Raw genomic sequence first — 11,650 nt, forward strand, 5'->3', positions numbered from 1 at the left:
AAAAAAAAAAAAAAAAAAAAACTGTTTTGGGGCCAGCAAGATGATTGAAAGGAAGGTGGCTTGCTGGGCAGGCCTGGCGACTTGGAATTCCAGCCCTGCACCCTATATAGAGCTAGCACAGCAGAGTTGTCCAGAGCCCTCATGTGTACTTGTAAGAGTTTAAAAATGTTTAGTTCTAAAGTCAGATGTGGTGGCTCACACCTATAACCCAGCAGCAAGAACCAAATACCATAAACAGAGTATGTTACATAAGCAACAAAAATTGATTTCTCAGTTTCGGCCCAGTGGGGGAAAAGTGTTTGTTCCTGAGTGCAGTCACCTGAGTGTGAGCTCAATCCCTAGAGTCTACAAGTGCAGGGAGAGAAGCCAGTCCTGCAGGCTGTCTAACCACCATATGGACAGCCCCCTGCCCCCACACAATGAATAAATTTAAGACAAATCTTAATAAAAACTTAGGGATTTTTCTGGAAGTTTTTTGGTGGCATACAAAACAGAGAAATGACAGACATCATTCTTCAATAGGTCCCTTTACAGAACAATAACACCTTCAGTAGAACCCATGTTTGGGAAATGCCCAATAAATACATCTTTGAATACATGATTATCAATAAGCCTAGGGAGGAAAAAATGTGGAAAACTTGTGAGGGTTTTGTTTTTTGTTTTATTTGTTTGGTTTTTTTTTTTGGTTTTTCAAGACAGGGTTTCTCTGTGGCTTTGGAGCCTGTCCTGGAACTAGCTCTTGTAGACCAGGCTGGCCTCGAACTCACAGAGATCCACCTGCCTCTGCCTCCCGAGTGCTGGGATTAAAGGCATGCGCCACCACCGCCCGGCTTGTGAGGGTTTTTTGTTTTGTTTTTTAAAATAAGTCCTGGAACTTACTGTGTATACCAGGCTGGTCTTGAACTCAGAGATCCACGTTCCTTTGCCTCCTGAATACTGAGATTAAAGTCATAGAGCACTATGCCTAGCAAATTTTGTGAATTTAGTCTATAGTGAGGGTCTGTGAGAGATAGAAGACAAGCCAAGACAACCCAAGGCATTTCAAGACAGAACTTCTCCAACCAGGTATCAGAAAAAGGTACACCCAGGCATGGTGGCACGCACCTTTAGCTCCAGTACTTGGGAAGCAGAGGCAGGTGAATCTGTGAGTTTGAGGCCAACCTGGTCTACAGAGTCTCCAAGAGAGCCAGAGCTACATGTTGAGACCCTGTCTCAAAGAGACAAAAACAAAAACCTCCCAATCTTTAAATACTTTGCTTCCACACAGAACTCCCAATAATAGACTTACTCCTATTCTTCGGTTAGCCATAACCGATGGACAGAAATAATCTACCAAAAACTGTGTTTGTCCAAGAATGTCAACTTTTCCCCCATGCTTCTGCCTTTAAAACCTGGAAGACCAAAGAGGGGCAAAAATCCACCTGCCAGATGTGGTGATGCACATCTGGAATTCCAGCACTTTGAAGACAGAGGCAAGAGGATTTGTGAGTTCTAGGCCAGCCTGGGCTACATATATTATCTCAAAAGAAACAGTTCAGAAAAACTAATTGGTTCTGTGAGCATGCCTTAAAACAGCAATAGGCAGTAGACGTAGGCAGGTCTCTTGAGCTCCAAGCCACTCTGGTCTTCATGTGTTGGCAGCCCTTCCACAGCTACATAGTGAGTTTGTTCAAAAACAATTTGCAGGGATCTTTCAGAACTAACCATTTAGTGCCCCCTAGTGGGTAGGTAAGAACAGGCCAGTACTTATTTGTACAAGTTCAGAGTTTCAAATCCTTTTTTTTTTCCTTTGAGACAGTCTCACTATTTAGCTCCTGGAATTCTGTAGACCAGGCTGGCCTTGAACTCTGAGCTATACCTGCCTCTGCCTAAGTGCTGGTACTAAAGACATGTACCACTATGCCTGGTATCATATTCTTGTTTTTGATGACCAAACCAAATAGTGATTAAAAGCCCCAGTGATGGAACCCAACAAGGGCTTGATCCTGAGAACTTCAAAACGTCATTCTCTTGAGCCCCATGTGTGCTCTGGGACACATGCCTTCCCTCACTAACAATACCAGGAAACTAGAAGTAGGGTCATACTTTCTAGCCCAGGCTAGCCTAGATGGAAGCATCCTCTTGTTTCAGCATCCTAAATGCTGGGGTTGGTCCCAGGTAAACTACGAAGTTTCCATTTTTCTAATACTCAACTTTAGACTGCTTCCTGTTAATCAGCCTCTGCAGACATCACATATACTGACCAAATACTAAAATACATAGGTTAACAAGTTTTTACAATAGAGGTATTAGGGGTTAATGAATGTATTTGAGTTCTGAAGAGCATATTGGTCAGAGGCAGGATCAAGACATTAGCAGAACTAGTATCGGTAGAATGGACAGAGACTAAAATACATCTTGGGTTGGAGTAAGAGCTCAGCCAGGTGGTGGTGGGACACGCCTTTAATCCTAGCACTTGGAGGCAGAGGAAGGCAAGTGGATCTGAGTTCAAGGCCAGCCTGGTCTACAGAGCAAGTTCTAGGCCAGGCTCCATAGCTACTGAGAAACCCTGTCTTGTAAAGCCAAACAAAAGAACTTAGTGGTTAAGGGCCCTGACTGCTCTTCAGGAATACACAGGGTTTTGTTTTTTAAGACAGGTATCTCATTAAAGGCGTGTGCCACCAGGTTGGATTCCCAGAACTCAATCACTCTTGTCCTGTCCCTGGGATTCTAACACCCTCTTCTGGCCTGATACAGAAGTGAGGCAAAAGCCATAAAACCCTTTCTTGGTAACATGTTTTAATGTAGTACCCAAGATTCCAGCCTGACATTACAATATAAACTGTAGCCCTCTCTGGCCTCTAACTCAGATCTTGACTTCTGAGTGCTGGCTAAAGTTGTAGGAGAAACCAGGTGCAGGGAGAGATCTTTGTGTCCTTGCTTACTTTGCATTTCTTGAATCCATATTAGAGCACACAAGGTAAGACACAAACTTACAAATAGGTCACGGAGTCACTTGTAGTCAGGTTTTCTCAGGAACACAACTTTTAAGATCTCTGTAGCTCAGGTGGGCGGTGGTGGCACGTGCCTTTAATCCCAGCACTTGGGAGGCAGAGGTAGGGAGATCTCTTTGAGTTCAAGGTCAGCTTGGTCTAAGAGCTGGTTCCAGGGCAGGCTCCAAAGCTACAGAGAAACCTTATCTCAAAAAAACAAAAGATAAAAAAAAATTAAACACACTCACACAAAAAGGATTTCTGTAGCTCTGGCTGGCTGGGGAGACCCACCTGGCTCTGCTTCCCAAGTGCTAGGAATAAAGGTGTGCGCCACCTCAGCTGGCTCAGGTATACTAGTCTGTCTGGGTATCATGCATGCCTATAATTCAGGCACTGGAGAAGGTAGGCTCTTGGGTCACCACAACTTCAAGGATAGATAAGCAGTTCCACATCAGCCAGGGCTGCATGACTTTATATCAAAAACCACCAACACTGTTAATTTTTTACTGATCAGAAGACCCACCACCCTCAACTGAATACATTATAGCTAGTTGCAATCTAATTTCTACCCTAATTTACAAGTGGCAACCTCTCTAAAACACTAACACTTTCCCCCTCAACAACCATCTGTGACTTGAGAACTAGCATGTAAACAGCATTTACACTCAAAGTACCAAAAATTTTTTCATAAACAACTTTATTCATGACACATTATTTAAAAAAAATCCCATCCCCTGGAAATGAGTTAAAAAAAAATAAACAAAATCCACCTCCCACCTCCCTGTTCCCACTTCCTCCCATTCCCTCCAAATAAAAGGGAAAAAGGTAAAGAAAAAATAAAACAAAACAAAAACACCTGAAAAACAAAAACACTGCAAAACTTCCCAAAACACAGTAGTGTATTTCCCCAGGGGTAAGTGAGATTTACACTGAATTCACCAGGAGTGAGATCTTTCTGCTACAGAAACCTGCAAAGAAAGACACTCAAAACAGAAAAAGAAACACAAAAGGAAACAAAATAGATCACCAGGCAAACTGGAGGGGCAGGGAGCCCGAGGAAAGAAGGGCAGGGTGGGCGTAGACCTGGTAGGACAGGAGCAGGCAGGCAGGGACTGCAAAAGGCAGGGAGAAGACGAGGGAAGGAAACAAGCTGAACAGATTGGTGTCCTTCCAGAGCCCTGGGTAAAAAAAAAAAAGCCCTACCACCCGTGCCCACCTACCCTTGAGCAGGCCCAAAGAGGGTGAAGGGGAGCAGGGAAACAGGGAGCAGCTTGCACAGTTGAGATGTGTCCATGGCGAATCCCCAGAGGGAATATGTAGCCCCTGCCCCACTCCCTGGGCCTCCCCTACTCCCCAGAGCAGGTCCCTCCTCAGTTAGTTATGGGATTCTCCCCCCTTCCACAGTATATCTTTTTTTTTTAAATATTTTTTTTTCCATCAAGGTCATCTTCTGTTTTTCTTTTTTTTTTTTAATTCTTTTTTTTTTCCTTCTTTCCTCTTTTTTCCTCTCTCTCCTCCTAATACACACTTTTTTTAGTAAGGGGAATACCATGATGTCGCTCTAGCCCGGCCCCTGGAAGAAAGAAGGAGAGTTAGGTGTTAACATGGTTCCTAGAGAGCTCAGTGCAAGACCCTCCCCTAGGGCCCGCAACTGCCCCAGTACCAAAGGGAGCTCTTAAAAGTGAGTGTTCGCTCCCAGGAATAACAACTGGCAAACTGGGGCCTCCAGAAACGGGTAGGGAAGTGCATCTAAGACACTGAGGGTCAAGAAAAAGATCCATTGTCTTTCCAGTGCTTCACAGCTCTTAGACCGTAGTGGTGAAAAGGCAGGGTTTATCTTAACAAACAACTTAGTGCAAGGACAGAAGGCAAGCACAGCCACAAGATGGTGCCACTAGGCCCACCAGACAGCTAACCTTGGATCAACCTCAGCCCTCCCACACTGCTGTGGGAGAATCAGCCTGCAGCAGGATGCTTCCAAGAAAGCAACATTTAAACCCCTCCCTAACTCTGGGAACAGTAACAATGTCCCAGCAGTGCTTTCCCTACCGGAGGCCTTACAAACTCTTAGTGTAAACTTTCACAGCCACCAATACCCAAAGAAAGAAAGCCGAGGAAGAAACATCTCAGAACTCTGTCCTCATCAAATTTCTGCTCAAGGAAACAGAACTGAATTGGCCTGCAACTACTTCCTCCCTCTGAACACGTGGGAGGACCAAGTCCCCAGAAACCAAAAAAAGAGGACAAGGGAGCAAGGGTCCTCAGATCAGGAGAAGATGAAGCCTAAGGGCTCATGGGAGGCGGGGAAGAGGAGCAGCCCATCTATCCTGACCTGTAGACTCGACCCCGGGGCCTGCTGTTAAAACCACTGTAGAATCGAGATCGGGAGTTGTTGTAATTGGTAGTCCGGGCACGGTATCGGGCACGTGGGAAACCCCGGTCTGTTGTGCTGATGCCTGGTCTGTTGGTTCGTTTGGGAATCACCTGCAAAGGATGTGAGAGAGAAAGAAGGAGTGAAAGCAGAGAATCTGCAGAGAGTCCATAGCCAAGGCACTTACTGTGCTTACCTTGATCTGTCTTCCTCTGAACAGGGACTCATCTAAAGCCAGGGAAGTCCTCACTGACTCTTTGTCTGAGAACTCTATATACGCAAACCTGGAAAGAATCATTTGTCATTTTATTGGATTTTACAAATAACTCACAGGTTAAACCTAACTTATAGTTAATTGAAATTTTAAAATAATTAAATTATTTAAGTACTGTATTTATAAAAATTTCCAACTACTTTTGGGCACAGTGAACACAGCTTGCAATCCCAGCTATTCAGTAGGCAGAGGCAGTAGAACCTCATTTCAAGTTTAAGACTAGCCTGGGTGAAAAAGTGTAAAAAAAAAAAAGGGTGAATGTGTGTGATGGCTCAGATAAGAGCAGTCGCCAGCATACACCCCGAGTCCCTGGGTTCAATTTCCAGCACAAAAATTAAAGTAACAAGGCCCAGATTTCCAAACAGCCACACCTGGTGCCAGCTAGGTGCCCTTCTTGCTTACAACCCCTGCCCCAACATGCCTTTATTACCCGGACTCTGAAGATAGTTAACAGAAAACCACTGATCATATATAAACTTGCAGGTAAAACACGCTTCTTACAAAATACTAAATGTTAATTTAAGTCTGGCTTGAAGCAGTGCTTCAAGACTTTAATCCTAGCACTTAGAATGCAGAGGCAGAAGCAGGTGGATCTGAGTTTGAGGTCAGTCTGGTCTATAGAGCTGATAGCCAGGGCTACACAGAATAACCTTTATCTCAAAATTAAAATAAATTAAAAATTAAACTAATGTGATTCACACTGGTAGCTCAGCAGCAGGGCACATTTAGCATGTTCGAGGTCCTGGCTTCCACTCCCAGCTTGGAGACCGGTGGTGGTATGAAAAGCAGTCTGTATTTTAAACAGTGGCTAACATGATCTCAACTTACTCCCTACTCACCCTTTGGGATGGCCACTGAATTTGTCACAGAGTATAGTAACACGGTTGACTGAACCACAGCCATGAAAGTGAGCTTCCAGCTCTTCTGCTGTTGCACCATAGTCCACCTGAGGAAAGGAACACTCATTTTACAAGTACTGGGAAAACTGAACAGGTACCCTGCCTAGACGTCTTTAGTCTGGGTCCAAGGCACAGCAAATATTGTTCCCCTTTCCTCCAACTCCAGAATCTTACCATTTCATTACCTTTGTCTCCTCACAACCTTCCCCAAGCCCCAAACTGCAAATCAATTCTAGAAATTCCTTTCAAATTATTATGTAACATCCTATAATAAGAATGTATTCCTGCCAGGTGATAGTGCACGCCTTTCATCCCAGCACTTGAGAGGCAGAGGCAGGCAGATCTTTGAATTTCAGGCCAGCCCACTCTACAGCACAAATTCCAGGCCAGCCAAGGCTATACTGAGAAAACCCAAAATAAGACCATGTATAGTGGCACACACCTTTAATCCCAGGCAGATCTCTGTGAATTTGAGGCCAGCCTGGACTACAGAGCTAGTGCCAGGTCAGCCAGGGATACATAGGGAACCTCTGCCCCCCCCCCCAACCCAAACAACAATGTAGTTATAATGCCAATACTCAGTAGGTTGAGACTGGAGAATCACTTTGAAACAATGGCCAGTCTGGGCTATGTAACAAACCCTACCTAAAATAAAAACAAAAGAAAAAAAAATTGAACGCTCCCCAAACCCTATTCAGACTCTTCCTCAATACATACATTGCCAACATAGATAGAACGAGCATCAGCCTCCATCTTCTCCTCAAGAGACATGATCACTGGGCCAGCTTGGGAAAAAAAAAAAGTATTTTAAGCAAGCATACTTCTGTTGGATCAATACATATATACCCCCACCACCATGAGGCTAAGACTTGAGGCTGTTCTACTATATCCATTACCTAGAACAGTACCCAGCATAGTGGGTTCCAATATATATTAGTGAAACTATCCCCTTAAAAAAAAAAAATCCTAATTTATATTTCCCAAACCGAGTTTCTATTGAACTGCTCTGGCTGAAATGCCTCAGCGTGAACAGAACTGGATGGACTGAGATCTTCCATTTCTACCAGTTATCAGGATCTTCTAAGTCCTAACCGAGGGGTCTCTAACTGAAAGCATTAGACTTGAAGGTCAAACGCAAGCGGGCGATCTCCACAAGAAGGGTACGGATGGACAGATGAAGAACAAAGAGAAACATATTAAATGAGACAAAGGAAGGCACAAGAGTGTCACCATCCAAACAGCCTGTGTCTAACAAAGGTCAGCAGAACACACAATGGACTATGACCACAGCACCGGCCCAGAAAAATTGCTCCGACAAGCAGCTTCAAGGTTTCGAGCTTCGAAGGCCACACTGCCGGTCACCCTCCGCCCACAATCAACCCAAAGACCCGGACTGTACGTGCAGGAGCCGATATACTCACCATTGCCTGGGGGTGGACTCATATTCATCTGCTTCTCTACCTCGTTTTGTAGCTCCTTTAGCTTCTCAGCCTCTTCCTCCATCTCTCTGACTCGAGCTTTGATCGCTTCTAGCTCCTACAATGAGTGAGCAGGGCATGCAGAAGGTTAACCGCAGACGCAGGGGCCGTGCCGTACATTTTGTCTGGGCCGGCCACAGCCACCCATGCTCGGCCATTTCCCTCGCCTCGTGCGAGAGTCGTAGTTAAGGAAAAAAAAATAACAGCACAAAAATATAAGCCAAACTACCTTCTCTGGAACCCCCTTAGGCATCCACGAGGCCCCATCTGCCCGCTCACGAACGGCCCCGGCCCGCCATCAGCCACGTTATTCCCCGCCCAACCCCACCCCCCGCCTGCCTCCCTCCCGCCCGAGCTCTGGGCCTCGCATGACCCGGCCCGCTCGCTCGGCCTCCTTCCCTCACCGGGTCCTCAATGGCGCCGTCCCCGGGGTCGGCCTCGACCAGTCCCGGCTCTTCCTCCTCCTCCTGGCTGCCGGGGGCTCCCGAGCCGGGCCCAGGACCCGGAGCTCCGGGGGGGGCACGGGGCCGGGGCGGCTCCTCTTCGGGCTCGGGCTCTGGCAGCAGCTCTCCAGGCTCCAGCTCCTCAGACTCCAGGCCGTTCCCGTAGTCCCCTGCGCCCCCCGGGTCCCCCTCCCCGGCCTCCCCACCGGCCCCGGGCACAAGATGGCGCCGCCGCCCCGGCCCGGAGCCCCGACCGCCCGCAGCCCCCGCTGCTGCTGCCGCCGCCGCTGCCGCCGCCATCGCCGCTCAGACTGGGGCCCGCTGCTCGGCGATTGGAGAACTGTGCCGGCCACGCCGAGGATTCATTAGTCAGTATGCCTGCCCGTCACCCCGAGCTCGAATACGATTGGGGAATTCTCCTTGACAATCAAATAAGACCCCACCTCTAAGGCGGGTCGCTGCGCCAAATTCTGGGATCCCGGTAGGCGAAATAAGCTTGTCAATCAACACACCCCACCTCCTGTCGAGTCCTTAGGTAACAATACGCCCGCACTGTGACGACTTTCCGCTCCTCCTCCGCCCATGGGCGGGCCGACAATATGGAGGCTGCTCTACGATTGGCCCCAGACTAGCGAGCGAAAATGACCAATCTTCCAAAGGCCTCACTGAAGAGGCCCATTCTCAGATGCCGATTGGCTTGTGAGATTCGACGGGATGATCCCGTTGTGCGACAGGTGAACCTTGCTCCCGAAAGGGTTGTGAGGTTTAAAGCTACTGAATTCCTAAACTGGGCAGGGTGGCGCACACCTTTAATCCCAGGACTCGGAAAGCAGAGGCAGGCGAATCTGTTAGTTCAAGGCCAGCCTGGTTTACACAGAGAGTTCCAGGACAGTCAGCCCTGCATAGAGACCCAGTATCAAAAAAATCAAACCAAAAACCTAGAGGGTAGGACTGGGGTCTTAAGTATTTAGGGGTGAGGAGCTGCCTTGACACAAACTACAAACCTCACTAATCCTCGCCCAGATCTAGACTGGGAGTTCTGTGTCGTTGTTCTGCATAGGTCTTCTGTCTAGATCCTCAACCTTAGTGTCTAGGCAGTTACAGTACCCTCTTTTTCCTGGGCAGCTGAAAAGTCATTCCTTAAGGTGGCTGTAGCCACAGCAGAACTCAGCTAGTTTGCAAGGTCTCCCTCCACCCTTGTCGTTCCATGATTGTACCTGAGATTCAGATTTTGCCTCTCCAGTTGTGCGGTTTCTCCTAAACCAGGCCACCTCAGTGGTGAATGCCTTCCAACTTTCCCCTCCTGCCTTGAGACAAGTGGGCCTAGCCACTGTACACTTAACGATTTTATGCTGTTTCCTAACTAGGTGATGAGCGCCCGCAGACAAGGGGCCACGTGCTGTTTATATTTGTATCCCTAAGTGGTGATACTCTTAGCAGAGTACACATGCTATGAGATTATTGGCTGACTGCAACTTTTAGGGGCCACCTTTCACCCCGCATGCGAGCTGGCCCTGGATAAGGCAGGATTCCCAAACTCTAGGAGAAATCCCACACGTTTATAGGAGTGATGAGCGGTAGCGCTACAATCTGCAAGAGGACTTTTTTGTAGAAGAGACCAAACTACAAGTTTGAGAGGTGAACTTATACAAACACAACCAAAAATGTTACCATGGTTGGGGGGCGGGGAGTGAGCAAAGAAACCCATAAGCAAACCAGAGTCAGACAGAAGCACCACGCATTACACCCCACTGCCATCCCCACTTCTTGCGGTTCCTTACCTCAGGAGATTGGGAGCTGAAAGAAGAGTCAGATTTTTGCTGTGGATTCATCAGGGTTAAATCACCAAAAAATAGGCACTTCTGAAGAAAGTTTTCCAATACTGATTCTAACCAATTCAAAATTCGCAGGGTTTGCTGGCACCCAATTTAACAAGGCAGTACCTTTCTGTTGTGATGGCGTGGTTCTGAGACACGGTCTCACTACTTCACTCTGGCTGGTCTGAAGCTCAATATATACACCAGGCTGGCCTTAATCTCACAGAGATCAGCCTGCCTCTACCTCCCAAGCACTGGGATTAAAGGTGTGTGCCACCACGCCCATCATTAAATAACTTTTAGTTCTACTTTCCGGCAAACCCATGATTGTATTAACTGCCACTGTTCCTTATATTGGATTCTCACCTGAGTAGGAAAGAGCTTCCCAAACCATATTCCCCTAAATCCTTTGGAGTTTATTTTGTTTTTCTGAGACAGCTTTGTGTAGTAGCTTTGGCTGTCCAAAAACTCACTCTGCAGACCAGACCAGGCTGGCCCCAAATGGAGATCCACCTGCCTCTGCCTCATTAGGTGCTAGGATTAAAGGTGTGTGCCATCACTGCCCAGCTTTTTTTTTTTTTAATTATGTAACTCAGTCTGGCCTCAAACTTGAGATCCTCCTCCCTCAGCCTCCTGAGGTTATGATTTTCTCAACATTGTGATACACATCTGTAATCTTAGCATTTGAGAAATTGAAGCAGGAGGACACCATAAGTTTCAGGCCAGTCTGAAATACAAAGAGTATCAGAGTGAATTATAGTGGTATATTATTTGTATTTTGCCTGAAGACCAGAGGCAAAGCTAAAGCCAGGAGAGAAGTCTTAACCTCAATCAAGACACTGTAAACCAAGCACTAAGCCTTGTGCTGGGATTAAAGGCACGACTCTCTAGGACTGGGATTAAAGGCACAACTCTCTAGGACTGGGATTAAAGGCACGACTCTCTAGGACTGGGATTGAAGGTGTGAGACACCACCACCTGGATTTGTTTCTGCATTGATCTTGTGTAGCCCAAAGTAGCCTTGAACTCACAGAGATCCATCTGCCTCTGTCTCCCAAATCCTGGGATTAAAGGTGTGTGTCTCCATTACCTGACCTCTAATGGCTTTAGCTTTGCCTCTGGTCTTCAGGCCAGATTTATTTATTAAAATACTAGTAATAAACCACTACAGGGAGTAGCTAGAGCTATACTGCAATAGCCTGTCTCAGAAACAAAACAACACAAGAGTTTGGTCCCCAATACCCCATGCTTATAACCACCTGTAGCTTCAGCTCTCTCGGTGTCAACATCTTCCGACCTCCACAGGCACCAACACACATGCATATACTCTCTCCCACACACACATGCATATACTCTCTCCCACACACACATGCATATACTCTCTCCCACACACACA

At 46.9% G+C, this 11,650-nt stretch overlaps 1 protein-coding gene across 1 annotated transcript in view; it reads right to left on the reverse strand.

The window, feature by feature from the left end:
• Positions 1 to 4,425: 4,425 nt before the first annotated feature.
• The window catches only part of LOC101987955 (bcl-2-like protein 2), a 17,440-nt gene continuing 10,215 nt past the window's right edge, over positions 4,426 to 11,650 (reverse strand). Inside the window, exons 1-7 of the mRNA XM_005370469.2 lie at positions 8,399 to 9,236; positions 7,938 to 8,052; positions 7,234 to 7,301; positions 6,457 to 6,563; positions 5,540 to 5,627; positions 5,305 to 5,456; positions 4,426 to 4,545 (exon numbers count right to left, since the gene is read on the reverse strand). Of these exons, the coding sequence (XP_005370526.1) occupies positions 4,506 to 4,545; positions 5,305 to 5,456; positions 5,540 to 5,627; positions 6,457 to 6,563; positions 7,234 to 7,301; positions 7,938 to 8,052; positions 8,399 to 8,737 (909 nt within the window). The 5' untranslated portion in view covers positions 8,738 to 9,236 and the 3' untranslated portion in view covers positions 4,426 to 4,505. Of the gene's footprint in view, positions 4,546 to 5,304; positions 5,457 to 5,539; positions 5,628 to 6,456; positions 6,564 to 7,233; positions 7,302 to 7,937; positions 8,053 to 8,398 lie in introns of the transcript that reaches the window.

The sequence above is a fragment of the Microtus ochrogaster genome, unplaced genomic scaffold (assembly GCF_000317375.1).
Source record: "Microtus ochrogaster isolate Prairie Vole_2 unplaced genomic scaffold, MicOch1.0 UNK80, whole genome shotgun sequence".
NCBI classification, from domain to species: Eukaryota; Metazoa; Chordata; class Mammalia; order Rodentia; family Cricetidae; genus Microtus; species Microtus ochrogaster.